The following is a 20,365-nucleotide window of genomic DNA, read 5'->3' as shown; positions in this document are numbered from 1 at the left end:
ACTAACATTAACTGTAACTCTATGATAGGTACTTGAGTAAGTACAATGTACTTTCGTCACCTTAAAAAAAAAAAAAATATATATATATATATATATATATATATTATATATTCTAGAAATGTATACAAATTAGTGTATATTTAATTATATAATGCCTCATTTGTATTCTCAAACGTAACATCAAAATTTTAATAACAAAAATTCATAACAAAATTAATAACAAAAATGTCTTAATGTAATTAATCAGCTGTGATATCCATGTTTTTTTTTTTTATTATTACACTATTCACCTGGAGTGTGTTACTACCTCTCATAAATAAGTATCAGCTTATTTATGAGAAATATCATATCGAAATATCAATAAATAAGCTTATTTACGTGCCTTATTATAATATTAATAACTGCATGCAGTTGAAAACAACATGAAACTGCTTTAGCTAGTCTTTAGTTTTCTAGAACTCTAAAGTAATGTATATTTCTGTTTTTACACCGATTTCAGATTCATAAATAATCAGTTAATAATGAAATAATTTTACCATGACATAAAATTACTCATGCAATTTTTTAATAGCATATAACATACATGTGAAATGATATAAATGTGCAATACGACAAGGGACATTTATTTTTTATAAACTGCATTTAAATGCCATCATGTAAATAAGTCTCTCTGACTATTATTGATCTAAACATGAGTTCACTTGATTTAGGACGTGAATGTGTGTTACCTGTGCAAAGGTGAGCGTGACGCTTTTAATCTGAAGGATGTTCAGGACACGATCGGTTCACTTCAAACCACTCATCAATACAGCTGAAAGAAAGCAGTGTTATTATAATAGAAATAAATTCACATCACTCTCTCACACACACACTCACACACTTTACCCTTTGTGATAGATGCAGAGGCAGGGCAGGCGAGCGATGGTGTCTCCCTGGACCAGATCCTCCAGACATATTGCACATTCCCCTGCGTCCTTCGACAGGACGTCCTCTGAGAAAAGACAAAGAGGAACGCTCAGACAGGGTCTCTTAATGTAATCAAACTCAGAAAGATTATAATTCATAAATCAGGAGGATTAGCATAGTTTGTGGCCAACGAACTGCATTGACTTTTTCAGTTTTATTTGATAACTGGAAAAGGAAAATATAACACACACACACGCTTTAACCCTGAAGAGATGTCAACAGAGAGAGACACTTCACTTCAGGTTGCCGAATTGAAACTGCAAATAAATGCAAGTCACGCTGCATAAACACGTCAGATCAATGACTGTTACTGTTATATCTAATAATTTTCATGAAATTTCTGTGTATCATTCATGACACCTGAAATTCTTTGAATTAAAGACAACAATTTACCCAGAATTGAACTTGTGTTTCATGAATCAGGCCCAACATGTGGGAGTCAAAGTATCTTTTATAAATGAGCAGAAGGTGGCGCTGAAGACCAATGTTTCTGACCACTGACTCGGTCCTGCCGTTTACATGCAGAAAAACTGCACAGGGTCCAAATCAAAAACTCACAAACGATTTCACATCTGTTATGGGATGTATTTCAGCATGAAATGAGATATTAAATGAGCAAAAATGCATTAATTGGATGGTGAAAAGAGTTTGTGATGACAGATTATCAAACTTTTTAGTTGCATGCATTGATGAATTATTCACAATCAGATGTGGAACATAATGAAGTAAATAAGATCAAGTTTGATTTGAGGCTGAAAACTGAAGCAAAAATAAGAGTTAATGTTTACTAATGTAGTGTTTGTTGGCAGACAGAGGTGAACACACACCTGTGGCCCTTCACATGGGATCATGAGGATTTACATATAAACACTTACACTTTACAGCCTGAAAGCCCTCATTCACACAGCTGAATATTGACATGTGACTGTGCTTTATATGAATCTAAACTAGATTTGCATAACCTGAAGGAAGAGTGCTAAAGTTTGAGCTATGTTCAGGCTGTGGTACTTTTAGGTTCTGAATAAATTACTACCCGGCAACCACTCAACACCCTAACGACCACATACTAACACCCCAGCAACCACTCACAACACCCTAATGACCACATAACACCCGGGGTGCACCCTAACGACCACCCAGAGCACCCTAACGACCACGTAACACTCTGGCAAACACCCACAAAACCCTAACGACCACATCATTACACCCCGGAAACCACTCACAACACCCTAATGACCACATAACACCCTGGCAACCACTCACAACACCCTAACGACCACATCACACGCCGGCAACCACCTACAGCACCCTAACGACCACATAACACCCTGGCAACCACCCACAAAACCCAAACAACCACATAACACCCCGGCAACCACCCATAGCACCCTAACGACCACATAACACCCTGGGAACCACCCACAAAACCCTAACGACCACATAATACCCCAGAAACCACTCACAACACCCTAACGATCACATAACACCCCGGAAACCACTCACAACACCCTAACAACCACATAACACCCCGGCAACCACCCATAGCACCCTAACGACCACATAAGACCCTGGGAACCACCCACAAAACCCTAACGACCACATCACACCCCGGCAACCACTCACAACACCATAACGACCACATCACACGCCAGCAACCACTCACAACACTCTAACGACCACATAACACCCTGGGAACCACCCACAAAACCCTAACGACCACATCATAACACCCCGGAAACCACTCACAACACCCTAACGACCACATCACACGCCGGCAACCACTCACAACACTCTAACGACACCATAACACCCCAGAAACCACTCATAGCACGCTAATGACTACATAACACCCCAGCAATCACCCATAGCATCCAAACGACTACATAACACCCTGGCAACCACCCATAGAACCCTAAATACCACATAACACCCCAGCAACCACCCACAACACCCTAGTGACCACATGAATGTCAATATATCAATGCTTGAGTATCTGAGAGTTTGTATATTCAGCAAACAGCGATCTTAGTAGTCTAACTGGAAATGATCATCTTATGCTAATATGACTAGAATTCATCAGTGGTTGGGAATACCCAAGGAGAATAAACATCATCATACATCAAACAGAAGTGATCCGACACAAATACAGGGTCGTAATGTTATACGAGCTGCGTATAAGCTCACACTATCAGGTAAGTGACGTTTATAGGCATGTCCTAAACTCTTAAAGGTGAAGTGTGCAAATTAATGTTGCCTACATTATATCAACTCCAACATTTCTCATAAATTGATTTCAATAATTAATTTTACAGTTCTATACTCTTACTGTAAAAATTGACCCGATTGGGACTGTTTTTATTTCCCATAATGAATATTAAAAACATCTCAGACCAAGTTAATACTTGAATGAAACAAATCGGAAAACTCCATTACAGTTTTGAAAGAGAAATTACATTTTTACCACATACTTCATAAATAATATTTATATTTAACATGGGTTCTAATGAGACGAATTCTGTCTTTTTCAGAGTATTCCTGTAATGTTAACACCATCTCGCTGAGCGATCTGCAGAGATGCATATCAGAGCTGTGAATGTCACTGGGAACGCTGTTAAACCGCCTGTGAGGCTGTGACATCTGCGACACTCGCTGGCTAAAATAAACAGAGTCATTAACTGTTACATAATACTGGATAAACCTTCCCGGTATGGCCGGCGCATGAGCGATGCAGTGACTGGGTCACATGAGACGGCAGATGATAGCGGTGCATGGACTCTGAGCGACCGACCACAAGTGCACAGGGTTGAATTCCCACTGGGAACTTTCCAGATCTGGGAACACATGAATAACATGGCAAACCAAGAGCTGAGCTGGCCTTATCTGGCCAACCCGCCTAACCCGCCAAGAACAAATCTGGGTCATATTTCACACCAAAATCTAAATAAATCATAAAAATATATATTTTGCATAATTTATATAATTATACTTCCCAACAGTCTCTTAAATGTAAGAGCCTGTTGGGATGGAGCTCACTAAAAACCTGTGAAAAAATGCATCAGGGTTGTATTCACTCCAAATCAATAAAGAGAAAAAATGCAAAATCCAAAATATTAAAATATTAGTTTAATAACAAATAAACTCATTTAGCTCAGAAATTTACTTCAACGAAAAAGAAAAAATCTTATTGGAAAAAGTAGAAAGCAAAAAAAGTATTTTAACAATAGTACATATTTCTTGTATAACCTGTATTACAGAAAAAAAAGTTAGAGAATACCTTTGAGTATCAGGAATAGCACAAACTGTGAGTGCTAAAGTGCCCCTTTAAAGATTCCTAATTGTTTTGGAGTCTCCTACAATAGGTTTACGTACAACCAAGCACAAAAAACACTTCATTTTCTCATAATATACATTTCAGCATAACCTCTTTTCACAGTGTCTGAAAGGGTTTGATCAAGAATTCGGTCTATCTAAACCTCTCCTTTCCTTTCCTAGGGTCTACTCTGCTCTGATTGGTCAGATGGTCCAGTTTGTTGTGATTGGTCTACCGCTTAAAGCATGTGTCAAAAACGAAAAGTCCATTAGCATATCTGAATTTCAGCTCCAGAGGCTATCAAAAAAGCATAATAGGGGCACTTTAAAAAAAATCTGTATTCATTAAAATCGTAAGTTGGAGTGAAATATACTAAATTGTTATGAAAATAATATCACAAGGAAAAAAAAGACATGCTAAAACACTGCTCCAAATAATCCATCAAAATTTAAATAAGGTGTATTTAGAGAAATTCATGGCCACAATTTTATTTGTCCTGCAACATGTTGTGAGTGAGCGTGTGTGTATGTGTGTGTAAGGAAAGCTCAGCTGTGGTGTCAGTGACACTGAGACAGGCAGAATGTGGACTGAACTTGTGTGACCCGTGATTAGATCCAGCAGTCATGACATCAGTGACCTTCGGAGAGTGACGGGAACAAACAGCCACGGAGAACGCCGGGAGAGACAAACTGTAAACATGAACGCCTGCTCAGTTTACACACACACACACACACACACACACTGAGGCTGCATGTGCTGCAAATGCAAGTACACAAGCTGATCAATGTCTACCTTGTACATGCTCAAAGCCTAATCATATATGCAATAACATCTTAAACTTATCCAAACTTCTAATTTGCATCAAGTTAAACTTGTATGAACTTGATGGAAACATTAACGCGCTAATGTTGGTCACCGCAAGCCACTGAAAACTAATAAATTCTTGTTCATCTTGTAAATAAAAAAAATATTATTTGATTTGATTACATATTTAGTGTAGGACAGTTAAAATTATATTCAATTACCTTTAATAGCAATTACGAAAGCACTGAAAAATTGAAACATCTGTATGCATTTCTTGATAGTTTCTGTCAATCGCTTGTTATATTCCTCATTTGTAAGTTACTTTAGATAAAAGTTTCTACTAAATAAATAAATGTACATGAAAATGCATTTCGATCATAAGAATGAAAAAAGTGAAGTGCAAAAGAGTGAAATGTGCTTAATTATCATGAAAATAATGTCACAAAGTAAAAATAAGGGTCCTAAACTGGACCGTTACTTCATGAAATATACAGCCTAATAATCCGTTATATTTTTCTTTCGATTTTAGGTAAGACCTGGACAAGTTTTCATGAGATTGTTCAACATGAAAAGAAAAAAACAATCACTGGACACATTTTAAATGGGCTATTTTTGTACCTTTTAGTGCTTTGTTTAATTCTTCAGTACATGAAAACAGTCACTGCTGGTTCTTTAAAAAAAAAAAAAAGTATTAGCTGACCTCTAAATCTAATTACATATATCGGCTAAACCCTTTAAATAAGCGTTTTAAAAGGGCCATTAAAACGGTTAGTTCACCCAAAAATGAAAATGATGTCATTAATGACTCACCCTCCCGTAAGACCTCCGTTCATCTTCAGAAAACAGTTTAAGATATTTGAGATTTAGTCTGAGAGCTTTCTGTCCCTCCATTGGAAATGTATGTACGGTATACTGTCCTTGTCCAGAAAAGAAATAAAGACATCAAACTAGTCCATGTGACATCAGTGGGGTAGTTAAGAGTGTTTTGAAGCATCAAAATACATTTTGGTCCAAAAATAACAGAAACTACGACTTTATTCAGCATTGAGCTGATTCTGTTGTGGATCCGCGTTCAGTGACGTAAGACGCGGCTGACATGTGACTGGTGCGGCTGAGCTTCGGTTACAGTCTGACGGAGACGCGCACTGTACAAATCAATCTTCGCAAACATGTCTAAGGATTTCCAAAGAGGAAGACTTGCATTTTTTTGTCCAGCCATATTTATTTGAACCTGAATAGACGGCTGCACCAGACACACGTCAGCCGCGTCACAGAACGCGGATCCACAACACAACCGGAAGACAATTCAATGCTGAAAAAAGTCGTAGTTTTTGATATTTTTTGATGCTTCAAAACATTCTAACTAACCCACATGCCATTTCTCCGCAATTATTTGTGAAATTGTATTATAGTAAAATAATTTTTGAATTTCATTTGAGACTATTAGGAATTACAAAACAAAAACAAAAAACAAAACAATGAGAGATAAAACATCTGTGTGTGCATATCCTTAATTATGAAAATAATGTCACAGGGCAAAATATAATGAGGGTCCTAAAATGGACAGGTCCTTTATGATATACAGTATATACTCAGTTATAAGTTCATTACATGAAATCAGAGATTAAATAAGTGAATTTAAGACAAATGAGTGGCGACCTCATGTACATCATGATCATGCCGTTATTAGTGCGTCTGTGACAGAAGCGTGTTATTTCCCCCGAGAACAGGAAGCAAACATCCCGTATTTGATCCGAGCTCACGTCTCGCCGCAGACATTCAAGTTAAAGGTCGCAGGTCGCTAGCAGCGTGGTTGGCATGGTGATGCTATTCCCTACGGCTTAACAAAAGATCCGCAAATTATTCACCCTCTAAGGGGCCGGTTCACCCTGTCTAACCTCAGGGCTGAGCACTGCATCTGTTAGGATGATCAAGGACTTTTTAATGGGACCCTTACTGTGAAATCTATAGATCCTATAAAGTAATTAAAATGCATGTCTCAGCTGGACAACCCTTGATGGATCACTAGACTATCCGGTTACCAAGTAACAAGATGATCACTAGCAGATTCATGTTAACAAGATGGAACTATAGATAAACAAAGACGTCACAAACACAAAGACACAAAATAAACATTTCCTGTGCTGATTTTGAGGTGAGGTCTGCTGAGAAGATTTAAACATGATAAAGTGTTAAATAGGGCTGACAGTGTTGAGGAAGAGTCTATGAAACTAGTTTGTCAAGCTGCTCAATAGGAAGTCAACCCCATGAAGCTACTGTATTATATTTGATTCACAAATTTCTAAGGCCTCTAAAGATCAACATGATCCAAATTTTGAATTTGAAAAACCTGATGTACAAAATCTATGACACGCCTTCTGTTGTTTGATTGATAGTTTATGAAGAGTTCAGATGCAAAAGCCTCTAAGTGCCATTTGAAATTTTGTTCTAGAATGACCATTTTTATCAAGCTTGTGTATTTAAGTTCAGTGATTTCACTTAAATGACAATTAATAGGTAATCTTCATTGCCATTTAAGTGAAATTACTGAACTTAAATATACAAGCTTGATAAAAATGATAATTTTAGAAGAAAATTTCAAATGTCACGTGGCTTTTGCATCTGAACTCTTCTTATACTTTTTTTTTTGCAGTTATACTAAAACCAGATATCACATACCAGCCATGTCTAAAGTAAATGTAAACAGGTGGAACAAAACCCCCAGATATAGTCAAAAAAAGATCAGATGTGTGCATTAAGACTTGCAGTGTAAACACAGCCCTAAATGCAACTCTCTAAACCAGTGTAAAGCCCCTTATTTTCCACAATAATATTCAAAATCAAAAACCCCATGATTTTTCCAGCTGTTCATGATTTACTGAATAAATATTAAACCTGCAGTTGGGAGTTAAAAATGATCCAAAGTACATATTTGAGAAAATATATTACCAACCAGTGTTCAAAACTATCTGCTTGCCTTAGCTTGTAATAATGTTTTTAACTCCGGTGGTACTGGTGGATTTTCACGGGAGATTCGAGCATGTCTTTCCGTCATTACATCACATCTGTACACATAAAGGAAGAGTCTCGGCTAGTAGACTATATTGAGTCATTACGTCACATCTGTACACATAAAGAAGAGTCTCAACCATAGACAGTAAAAGAAATGGACAGAGCGATCTCATTGGAACTCCATTGAGACGATTGAAGCCCGTTTTTGGCGATTTTTTAGCACTTCCGTCCCTGACGCGCAGACTCAAACAGACCTTGACTACGTAATGTGACGAGAGCAACCCGTCTGTCTTTTAGTGGCTGTTGCATGAGAAATCTGAATCATTCCCTTCCGAAACTTGCAGAGGCGGAGAGTGTGAATAGGAGCTGTCCATGAGCTATGAGAAGGAGACAATTCTGCTAAGTATTCTGATTAATTATTTTGTCATTTTGCCTCCATGTTTCCCCGATTGCCCGCGAGCTTCTCCTCCTGTCCATACGGTAATCTCTCTCCTGTGCGACAGAGAGTCGCGTGGGTATGACGCAATCATTAGCCTACTTTCACTAAAACTGCTTCTACGGGGCCATAACATAAGCTACAAGGTAATGGAGCTATTTATACATTGTCGTGTTTCTTTAGAAATAAATAAAGGACAAATGGGGTCTTCAAACGCCTCAGATGTAGAGTTATTCGCTGTCAAAGTGACGCCAAAATGAATGGGAGTCAATGGGATGCTAACGCAAGTGAAGTTCTGCTACAAGATGGCAACTTCCGGTCGATGGATTACCCCCTTGGTCTCAACTAGGCTATGAGTTTGAGGATGCTGAAGAGGATATGTATGCGCCGAGTCGAAGTGCTCGCTTCTCTGAGTCTGCTCGGATCCTAATGAATGAACCGGGCTAAGCTAAGTGCTAACAAAGTTTCGCCGCAAGACAGCGAGACGAGAGAGGTGCGCATCAACTCGTCTTAGTTAAGGGAATAACAGTTTAATATGAAAAAACGGTGGAGTATCCTTTAAATTTCATAATTTAAGGAGTTTATTACATCAGAGATCATTCATGCAACAATTTTACACAATCACTTTAAAGTTTAAACCAATAAGAAATGCTCATCCTCCATGTATCTTGAAATGGCCTGATACGTTTGTCAGTTCTGATTAAGTGGCACAGGAAGCACAACAACACGGGGACATCAAAATACACCGCGCACACGCGCATGCATGAGTCACAGAGAGGCCCAGTCAGCTGAAGAGCTAATTAAGGTTGAACAGAGCGCTATACTCATGATAACTCAGAGCGGACAGTTATCGATTCGGCCCGGCTTCACAGAGCCTTTTTTCCTGCCCTCACGGTCTCGCTCTCTTAAGAAGTTGTCGAGGCTGAGGGATTTCCTGTCACGCGGCCAGAGTCTTAGCATGCAGCACAGACTGCTGGGATCCGCAATGGGCTGAACACGCTTTCTCTCCACACTCTCATGAGCAATGCAACAGGACCAGCATATGTGGCTGCTTTGCATCATGGGAATGCTTAGCTCAAAAATTCTTGCAGTGCGAGATGAATAAGACAATTCAAATACGGTTCAAATACATTGTATAAATGCAACACAGAGGGTAAGATGATGAGAGGTGATGCACGAGCTGAAATATTCAAGCATACGATTTGTTTGGCTTCATAGTTAAATAAATGAAAGGATATTTATATTATACATAGAAAACACACACACTTACATAAATATACACATACATATCAGGGTTTTTGAACGAATCTCTTGAATGAATGATTCAATGAGAAATACACTTGTCGCCACCTACTGGTCTAACAATGCAATTGATACATTTATTTGAAGCGTCAAGTTACTTTTAAAAGATGATTTGTTCTATTTTGGTCGCTACCGGAGACATTAGTGTTTATATCCAAACTATCCACAAGTTTCCTACGCCCCATGAGGCCTTGCGTCAAAAGTGGGCGCGTCTTCCGGTTGGAAGTAAACAAAGCGCGACTTGACATGCTTGACACTCGCTCATTCAACAGTTGACATTCATTAAAAGTTATAGCGATCCAAACTAGCTAACGATGTGGGAACATAACCTCAACGAAATTAAAAAGGGTGAAATAACAGTACCTTTACCCTCTGCAGTAGTTGATTGGGAGTATTATAATAACATTATTTATAATCAATACTCATCAAGGCATGGTGACAGACAGTTGTGCGAGCTGACAAACAATTAAAATAAAAAATACACATTTAGTCATTGTGCTTTGGAGTTTATTCAAAATTATAAATGAATGTGCTACTTGAATACATTAACTGGCACATTTGGTATTCTGTCAACACAGGCTTTGATCCTGAGTTTAGGTGTAACATCAGTAGAAAACAGCCAAACACATGCTGATAGAGTTTATAGAACATTAAGAATTTAAACAAATGTACACAGGAAGATTCGTCGTCTTTTGGGAGGTGATGGAAACTACAGTCGTTGGCAGGATCAGAGACGGGCTCTGGCGGGATCACTCTGATTTCGTTTTCAGCTTATGTTCAAAACAATCACGTTTAAGCCACTGAATTAGTTTAGTCCGGTTATACATACAACCGCGAACAGCACATGTTGTCCCCGAGCTCCGTAACGACATCTCTCATAAAGATTTGAGTCTTTAAATAGTAAAATAATTCTCCGAAAAACAGCTAGCCTCTTCGCTAACTAACACACAAAATACCATTGGAATGCTACTTCCGCCGCGTCACCGGAAGTTTCACCCACTTTATTTTTTATAAAGGAAACTTGTGGATAAACTTTGTAACAGAATTATAACAGAAATAACGATGCCATTTGTAAAGCGGTTCATACCTATACATGACAGCTTCATCGGTGGTTGTGATCGTATCTGACAAAGGTTTAATAGATCATGTGGGTGTTTAAATCGAGTCGTGCATTTCTAATATATATATATATATGATTTTCTAATTGGAAATTCCTAATGTGAATTATAATATTTTAATATTAAATATACATTTATAATTTCCTTTGATGCTTTAAAAATAATGGGGGGAAAAATTAATAAATCCTACACCACATATTTTTTGGGTGATTTTGGGTATTGCATTTTCACTTGATCTTTTCCCTCATCTTAATGGCTCTTGATGTCTGTCAAAGTTCAACTAATAAATCTTAATGAAATAACTGTGTTTGCTGAGAGTGTTTAATAAATGTGGCAAGCATCTGGCTCCTTACTGCTTCCTTCCAAACATCTGAGAGATACGGCACTAGAGCAGTTTATTCATCATCTGCCCTATTATGTTCACTGCCAAGTGCTCTACGTGTGGTGCTGTGAGTGTGTTTGGCCCAGATTAGCAGCAGAGGCCCTGTGTCGAGACGGGCCCCGGAGGGAGAGCATGCATCTGGTGTTTGGTACTCTGTGGGCTACAGCGAGAGGCAATAGATGGAGAGCCAAACTCACAGACACTGCCATATCCCGCTATCAAAAGCCTCAAGAACTGGCTATGTTCACCATGTAACGTCACCCATGATCTGACATGTTTAATGTTGAACGAGAAACACAGAAGGACAGAACTTGATTTTATCCAATTTTTCTCTATTTTGATTATAAAAGACAAACATTTTTTTCTTTATACCGTAATAATATGCACAGACAAATTGTTTAATGAGACCAGGACCAAAATAACACGAGCTAAGAAAATAAATAGAGTAACTTTTGACTCCTTTAAAGTACTTTTGATAACTTTAAAGATAACCTGCAATCATAATCCAGTTTATATTTGCTTCCTTCCCTAATAAATGTCCTAGTAAGTAGTACACAATTCTTAAGTATGAATTATATTTATTTTTACATTGTATGCATGCATGCATGTATATATATGTGTAATATACCTAAACATTTAACAATTTGTTTTTAACTATATGAAAGACTGCTTTTCTTTGAAAGCCATTTTTAGTGCCGAATACTCAATTTCCAATCATAAATACGTCACATTACAGAGATTAAATGTGCTGCGGATGGATTGGAATACTAGTTTATACTGCATAATATTCAGTACACTACCTATCAATATACTAAAACAATCCAGAAGAACTGAGAATAAGGATATATTATGGAAGGATAAATGTTCACAAAAACAGCAAACACAGAGGTTTTAGAGAAAGACGTCCTCATTCAACCAGCCCCATTGATTTTCATTTTACCGCTGCTTTATTTGCAGCTTTTAATGCTGTTGTGTTGATGTACTAAAATTAGCTGCTGTCGTCAATGGGAGGAAGAATGAGCCAGGGGGGCATTTATCACTCTCAGCCAAAAACTCTCCCAGCAGTCTGATATCTGTGGACCCGGTAAAGCACCGAGGGACTCAATAGATGAAAAAAAGGTGATTAATGGAATAAACCAAAGAGTGGTTGAAACCATAAAGCCTTGCAGATATATCATGTTTAATTACTTCATATTTTGTAATAATTTTTCGTTATTCAGTAAATACAGCTCTGTTGATGACTTTTCCCCCCTTTGGTTGTTCTCCGTCACACAAACCTGGCAGCTACGCCACGAACCGCTGGATATCTCATGTTGTTTTAGATCAGATTTTTCATTATAACATCTCTCAGCTTGGCACATTCCCCAGCTGCACGGAGGACTCTATCTGTCCCGTCAAGTTTATGGAAACTGACGATGCCTAAAAACACGACAAAGGGCTATAATAACAAGATGACTAAACGAGTCAGACAGGAAAAGGGGACAAATTCACGCTCAGGTTGAGGATTATGGCTGAACAAATTCTATATGATACCAACTATAAACTTATTGTAAAACAATAATAAATGAGTCAGTAGAAAGCCATTGAAGCCATTTACGCCTGCTATTAACGTCAGGTCTCACATTCAACAGATAGTGCAAGATCAGGAACCAGTTGCATAAAAATAGCAACTGTGTCTTAGTATGATCATCAACTAGCAGTTGATACATTTTTGGAATCAAATAAGACCAATCTGTGCTTTTAATTAACTGACTTCAAGTTATAAACGGTGTTAAAGAAAAAAAATTGATGACTAACTTGTAAAACTAGTCTTAGCAGTTTATGCAACAGGCAGGACTAAACCCTCAAAGACCCAGACGGGCTTGACTAAAATAGCAATGAGCTATCCACTCAAAATGTTTGATGAGAGAATATATAGATATAGACAGGGCAAATTCAATAATTTTGCTGGTGACATAAAATTAAGCAACATGGGTTTTAATTGTATTTGCAAAAAAAAAAAAAAAAATATTACTATATATTTTTATTATTATTATTATTATAGATAATTATTATAGATATACATAAAATAAATGTATTTGGTCATTAAGTTTTCTAAAGAGCAAGTCATTAAACTAGTTTCATGACAAGGAATGATGACTTTAATGACTTGCTCTTTAGAAAACTTACATTTAGTTTATGTATTTCTATAATTATTATCTATAATAATAAAATATAACTATGAAGTGCTTTTAAAGGAAATGCACAAATATATATATTTTAATAATAATGACTTTTAAGTCCTTTTAGAGGAAATATTAATTGATAATAAATATTATCATTATTATTACTGAAATGTATAATTATGCATTTCATCTAAACTTATCAAAGATATATAATTTATAAAAAATTATAATATAACCTTTAGAGTAAATGCAGAAATATAATTTTTACTACTACTACTTCTACTAATAATAATATCACTCTTAAGTACTTTTTTGAGGAAATACACAAATTTAAATTTTGAATATTATCAAAAAGCTATTAAATAATTAGGTATTATTTTAGCTAAATTGCCAGGTGTTAACAGTTGGATAATGTCTGCGTGCTAGTGCGAGGAGACAGGTTACCTTGATAAACAAACATTAAATATATTAAACCTGCAAGACACTCCATAAAACACAAACTCAGCATAAATAAAGCTCCTCATCACAGCATGTCACGGCACGTTTCTGTGCAAGAAACAAACTGCAATCGCTGGAAAATTAGATGTTGACATGAACGCACAAAACTGCAACAAATCACCAATCCCTTTTGCGAGCAGCCAAATCGGTCCGCTTATGCCGGATAGATTGTGGACTATAAAACAGTGAGAGGTGGCTGCCAGGCCTGAACATGAGAAGCAAGAGCCAGAGATAATTACAGCATTACGCGCTCCTCTGGAACCGGAATTACATCCAAACACAATGCCTTTCTTTCTTTGCAGGAGAGACTCCAACATATTTTCCACTGTATAAGCATAACACTTGAAGCAGGCAGCAACACAAACATTCTCACCGTTGTATGTCACTCTAGGTTTCGTCAAGCACATGACCAGATGAAGGTCCATTTCATCTGAAGAGATAAACTTGGAGCAGACGGGGCACTTGAAACCTGTGGAGAACAACACAGAAAAATAATATGAGCTCACTATGAGTTTAGGACTGCAATGAAGAATCAATAATGGGCTGTTCACACACAGTTTTTGCATTTAAAACGGAGACAAAAAAAACCTGGAATTCATAATAAGTTTATGGGGGAATCATGTTCATTTCAGAAAAAAATATCTTTTTGTAAAATAACATTCTGCACAATGAGCTTTACTTTTAAAATTAAAACATGGTTTATTCCTTAAATTAAGTTTTGTTAAAAAAATTCATAATTTATTTGGATTAGTGTTAGTATATTTTAACATTAGGACATATCTAAATTCTACTGTACAACAACAGTAATATATTTCTGTCAAGTTAAACCGAAATTTTACTTTGACGGGTTGCCACGAAGACCTTTTGAGTTTCTGTGTGTTTATGTCATGATGATAGTTTCTCAAATGAAGCGGTTAAATGATCACAAAGTGACTTTCAGAGTGGATCTAGAGTAGAGCCCGACCGATAAAGGATTTTGAAGGCCGATACAGATCCAAATATTTGTTGGTTTTAAAATCCGATTTATCGGCCGATATATATATTTTTTTTTTCAGAAACGTGCAACAAAAAAATTAACAGATTTCCCTAACATTAGTAATTTGTAGTTATTTATGAGTTTTAACTAAAATAATATGATAATGCATTTTAAAACGAAACTTATTTCTTTTATTGTCACAACATCAAAATATATTAAAGGTCTGATAAATAAAATAATAATTAGTACCTACATTGCCTGTAAGCTACCTTATAATTACAATGTCAGCTTGCTTATCCCTTTACCTGCACTTTTTAAATTCTTTCCATCAAGCTACATCAAACCATTTTCAATCATCAGTTGCTGCCTGCCTTCTAAAACCTGCTATTTAGAGATTCTAATCTAAATCCATTACAGAACGACAGTCTGCAACGCACACTTGGCATCGTTAGATTTCACACACTAACTTAAGCTAACTTTTATGCACAGGATGTGTGGCGCCTTATACACGAGTGTTGCCAACAGGGACGGTGTAGAGTGGCCTCTGGTGGACAAACTATACAACTCCAACACTCATGACATGGTTCAAGCGTTTTTCGTCCGTTTTTATTTTATTTTTGAAATATTTATTTATCGGCCATTATAACTGCCGATTCCGATAATTTGAAAAATGCCTAATATCGGCCGATAATATCGGCCAACCGATATATCAGTCTGGCTCTAATCTAGAGCCTGGAGAGGAAGTTTATGCATTTATGTCTTCATATAGGCAAAAAACAGCGCAAGCGTCACACGTCAATGAAACAGTGCGTCGGCTGCACTATTCATGGAAAAAGGCAAGCAGGATTCGTATTTAAATAGTCTTTGTGGTCAACATCGCGATTTGATTTCAAGTGTACTGAACCGCTTTATATCTATTCCTCAAAAATATACAGTAAATTCCTTTTTTATGACTGGATTTCGTCAGCATTTTTTCATCAGCAGAGGGCATCGAGACCAAGTCGAGACCAGAGGGGGAAAAAAAAACAAATGTGATGTTGAAGCTAAGCAATAACATGTAAAATTTTGTTTTACATTGCCTGCCTATCTCTGCTGATTGCAAAGTCTCCAAATGAATCCATTCTGCAATTTATAAAAACATAATTATATTTTTAAAAACAAAATTATAAGTGTAGGATCCGAAAGTTGGAAGTCACACACACACACACCGTTGGCAGTGCGCTCAAATTCATCGGTCAGTTGTGCAGTTACCCAAAATATCCTGAATGAAGTTAAAACCCATCATGTCACTGATATGTGTTTTACTAAATAATAATACATCAATAACTGAACATGATATGTGTTTTTTAAATCAAGTACTCTTTGCCGCTGCGATCAGTGGCGTGGATAAGGTGTTTTCTCATATGGCTCTGTCTTCACTCTGAAGCGCGCTTCAATCCGTTGGGGATATTGTCATGGATATTGTAGTATTGTATTGTTAAATCTGAGACAGCGAGACCGAGAGGTCCGAGACCAAGACAAGACCACATAAAAGTGGTCTCAAGACCAGTCTCGAGACATACATCACTCTCTAAAAGACAAGGCTGGGCACGAGACAGTAAGCGAGACGCACAATAAAGAGGGTTTGTCTGGCGTGGAGTGAGTCGGGTCTCAGTGTGGGCAACTGAAACACACAGGCTAAATACAGCTGAACTATGACAATATGAGACATTCTCTGAGTCTGGATGAACACGCTCAATGATATGATTCACTGGCAGCTGTGCCGAGAAGAAGTCTGAGGGCGTCGTGACACCACTGACCCGTGACGACCTTGTGACAATTTACAGTCACTTGAATGTGACATGCATTGCGGGTGTTCTGAATAAATGTGCTATTAAAGAAGAGGAGACACAAATGACAGCTTGACATCTTTCACGGTCAAGAAAACAGCTATGAGGAGACCTATCTATCTACTAAAGCATACATTTCTGTTTACTGAACGGCTAAATGAGAACCTTTCAGAATTAAAGATATTATTACTGCAATATTTTTCTGGAAAGTTGATTCGGAACAATGTCCATTGTGAAAAGTTTTATGTAACTAAAATTGAGCTACATGGATAATAATTTAACTAATTCAGAAAAATATAGAATAACTGTTGTGTTTTATAGGGACTTCAACTTCATCTAGGTATCATATACATTAGAGCAGGGATTCCCCAAAAAGGTCAGCCAAACACCGTAAGTAAAATATTTTTAAAGTGATTTTAAAGTTAATATTTTAATAATTTAATGACACATCAATAATTATGTATATTATTCATAATGACAGTAATAATATGAATACTACTACTAATAATAATTATTATTTAAATTAAATGTCAAATTAAAAAGTTCAATTAAAATAAATCTAAAATATTTTTTATAATAATAATAATTATTATTATTATTATCATCATCATGCTCACTATTACTAAACTATTATTTGTATTATTATTCCTACTACTATTTCATTTTTATTAATTGTGCAGCCTCATTTTTATTTTACTAAATTGAAGTTATTTTTTATTTTGTTTTATTTTATTTTTATCAACTCACAAACCCACATTTGGAAAACCCTATATTAGTGGGTCACAATCCTAAAATGGGTCATGGACAGCATGTAAAAACAATGCTAAATTAAAATGCAACGCAACTAGCCATATAATGATACACAGTTATTATAGGTTATGCAACATGCAAACGTGTGATCAAGATATCATTATCAACCACTCAAACAGACGTGCCTTTGACTGACCTCATCCATATACGGTAACTATTAAAAGATGACATCCGAGACAGGTAAAGGCAAGCTCACACACAACGTTTGGCTAGATTTTGCCTTTTCCAAAGTCTGAGCAGTCACAGACACTGGAACAATTTCAAACCACTTTGATATTATCGACCATAAATCTTGTAGTTTGTGCAACGACAAGGTGGAAGTAAACCAGCCAATCACAGTGCAGATGGTATTAATGGAAACACCTCAAACACCTGCATGAGGTTTTTACGAGAATTTATGTGAGAAAGCGACTACATTTTTAAGACTATAAGACTATGACAGATGACAAAAAAAGAAACCATGTTGTGTAGTGTGAACACCACAGAAATGTCAGAAGTCTTACAGTCCTGTAGTGTGAGCTTACCCTTATTACCCTCACTATTTTTGTTTAGGATCTCATTAAGAATAGTTATTCAAGGTGTTGGTGCTCCTTCAAAAATAATAATGGCTTATTAAGGGAATCTTTAAGTGGAATCGGGATGAATCAGAATTATGCCTTACACTAAACTTCTGTCCCTAAAGAACATTAACAAGGCCTGAAAAGGAACACTAGTTGAGGATTAGACTGAACAGAGATCATAAGCGCACTTTAGGCTATCTTATTTCTCAGAATAACACCAGGCTGTAGAGTAAAATGAGTCTGCGCCAGGTACACAAAACCTGCTTTAAACAGCGGACAAAAGCAAAGTTGAAACCCAACTCCTGCCCGTCTGCTCTCATTACAGCTGTACCAGTGTTTAATGACTTCAACAACTGTGGAGCGTTGTACAACGGTCACTAAGTGCTGAGCATTATTTACAGTAAACTATTATTGCTGGAGGACTCCTGAGGGACAGCCACCCTGCCACAAATCACAGCAGAGTAATAGTAGCAGTTACCCCTGCTGGCAAATCGGCCATCAAACCTATTGGCTTGATCCCATGGCTGAGAGAACAATGACCATAAAAGAAAACCCTCCAGAAGAACACATTCAAAGCTGTCGCTGTACAGAAAAAACTTGTAATGTTTATCTTTCTTTTTTAATGCAAGAACAATTTGTACTGCAACAAAATGAGTTGAATTTCACACTCTTCTGTGGTTATTGCATAATACATTTTGCCAAGCTACAGTAGGCCTACATCTTTTTTGCTGATTGAATTGACCTATGGCTAAGCCACGCCCTCAAACGCGATGAGCCAATCACAGTGTGCAGCTAACCCAATACACTCGGACATTCTCTGGAAAAAACATCCAGTGTGCGGCAGTCCTGTGGGCCAAAATGCCTTGTTGATGCGAGAGGTCAGAGGAGAATGGGCCGACTGATTCAAGCTGATAGAAGAGCGACTTTGACTGAAATAACCAACCGAGGTATGCAGCAAAGCATTTGTGAAGCCACAACACGCACAACCTTGAGGCGGATGGGCTACAACAGCAGAAGACCCCACCGGGTGCCACTCATCTCCACTACAAATTGGAAGAAGAGGCGACAATTTGAAATAGCTCACCAAAATTGGACAGTAGAAGACTGGAAAAATGTTGCCTGGTCTGATGAGTCTCGATTTCTGTTGAGACATTCAGATGGTAGAGTCAGAATTTGGCGTAAACAGGATGAGAACATGGATCCATCATGCCTTGTTACCACTGTGCAGGCTGGTGGTGTTGGTGTAATGGATGTTTTCTTGGCATACTTTAGACCCCTTAGTGCCAATTGGGCATCATTAAATGCCACGGCCTACCAGCTGACCATGTCCATCCCTTTATGGCCACCATGTCCCCATCCTCTGATGGCTACTTCTAGCATAATGCATCATGTCATAAAGCTCGAATCATTTCAAATTGGTTTCTTGAACATGACAATGAGTTGACTGTACTAAAATGGCCCCCTCAGTCACCAGATCTCAACCCAATAGAGCATCTTTGGGATGTGGTGGAACGGGAGCTTCGTGCCCTGGATGTGCATCCCACAAATCTCCATCAACTGCAAGATGCTATCCTATCAATATGGGCCAACATTTCTAAAGAATGCTTTCAGCACCTTGTTGAATCAATGCCACGTAGAATTAAGGCAGTTCTGAAGGTGAAAGGGGGTCAAACACAGTATTAGTATGGTGTTCCTAATAAACTCAAAATCGGCACAAATTGGCACTATTAATACATTTTGAAACTCTTATGACAAGCATCAGTACCTTCACATTGCAGTGACTTTCATTTGCCTCGGAATACAAGACAATAATAATTCAACATTGTCATAAAACTGTCATCAAGTCAGCAAGAAAACGTAACCTTTAAAAATGCAGGCCGTGTTGGCAGGTGCCACTACTGGTCCATCTTTCTCTCATCCGAGTTTTATTGATCAGCATCAGGCTCTCCCTGCTGTACAAAGTACAAACCCATTTCAGTAATCATGCATTCACTATATTTCACAGAGAGATGAATGCGATTCACACATGCAGCTCTGTGAACGTCTCTCACTGGGAATTTATGACTGTGTCTGGATGAAAAGTAGAGTAAAGCAAAGAGGCAGAGTTCCTCAGGGAGAAGTGCACGCGAGTGGGGAATTATGTTAAGACTGCATTCTTACTTACAGTCTCTCTCCTGGGAAAGGACGGAAGCTGTTG

General features: G+C 37.5%; 1 protein-coding gene across 1 annotated transcript in view; it reads right to left on the bottom strand.

Moving 5' to 3' along the window:
• znrf2b (zinc and ring finger 2b) overlaps positions 1–20,365 on the bottom strand; it is a 39,147-nt gene that overhangs the window by 4,022 nt on the left and 14,760 nt on the right. The window contains exons 2-4 of the mRNA XM_039660932.2: positions 14,367–14,462; positions 886–991; positions 729–811 (exon numbers count right to left, since the gene is read on the bottom strand). Coding sequence (XP_039516866.2) covers positions 754–811; positions 886–991; positions 14,367–14,462 — 260 coding nt within the window. The 3' untranslated portion in view covers positions 729–753. The remainder of the gene's footprint in view (positions 1–728; positions 812–885; positions 992–14,366; positions 14,463–20,365) is intronic.

Source organism: Pimephales promelas, chromosome 12 (assembly GCF_988280905.1).
Source record: "Pimephales promelas chromosome 12, fPimPro1.hap1.1, whole genome shotgun sequence".
NCBI classification, from domain to species: Eukaryota; Metazoa; Chordata; class Actinopteri; order Cypriniformes; family Leuciscidae; genus Pimephales; species Pimephales promelas.
Note: the sequence above shows the minus strand (reverse complement) of the source record. Positions and strands in the feature narration are given on the sequence as shown.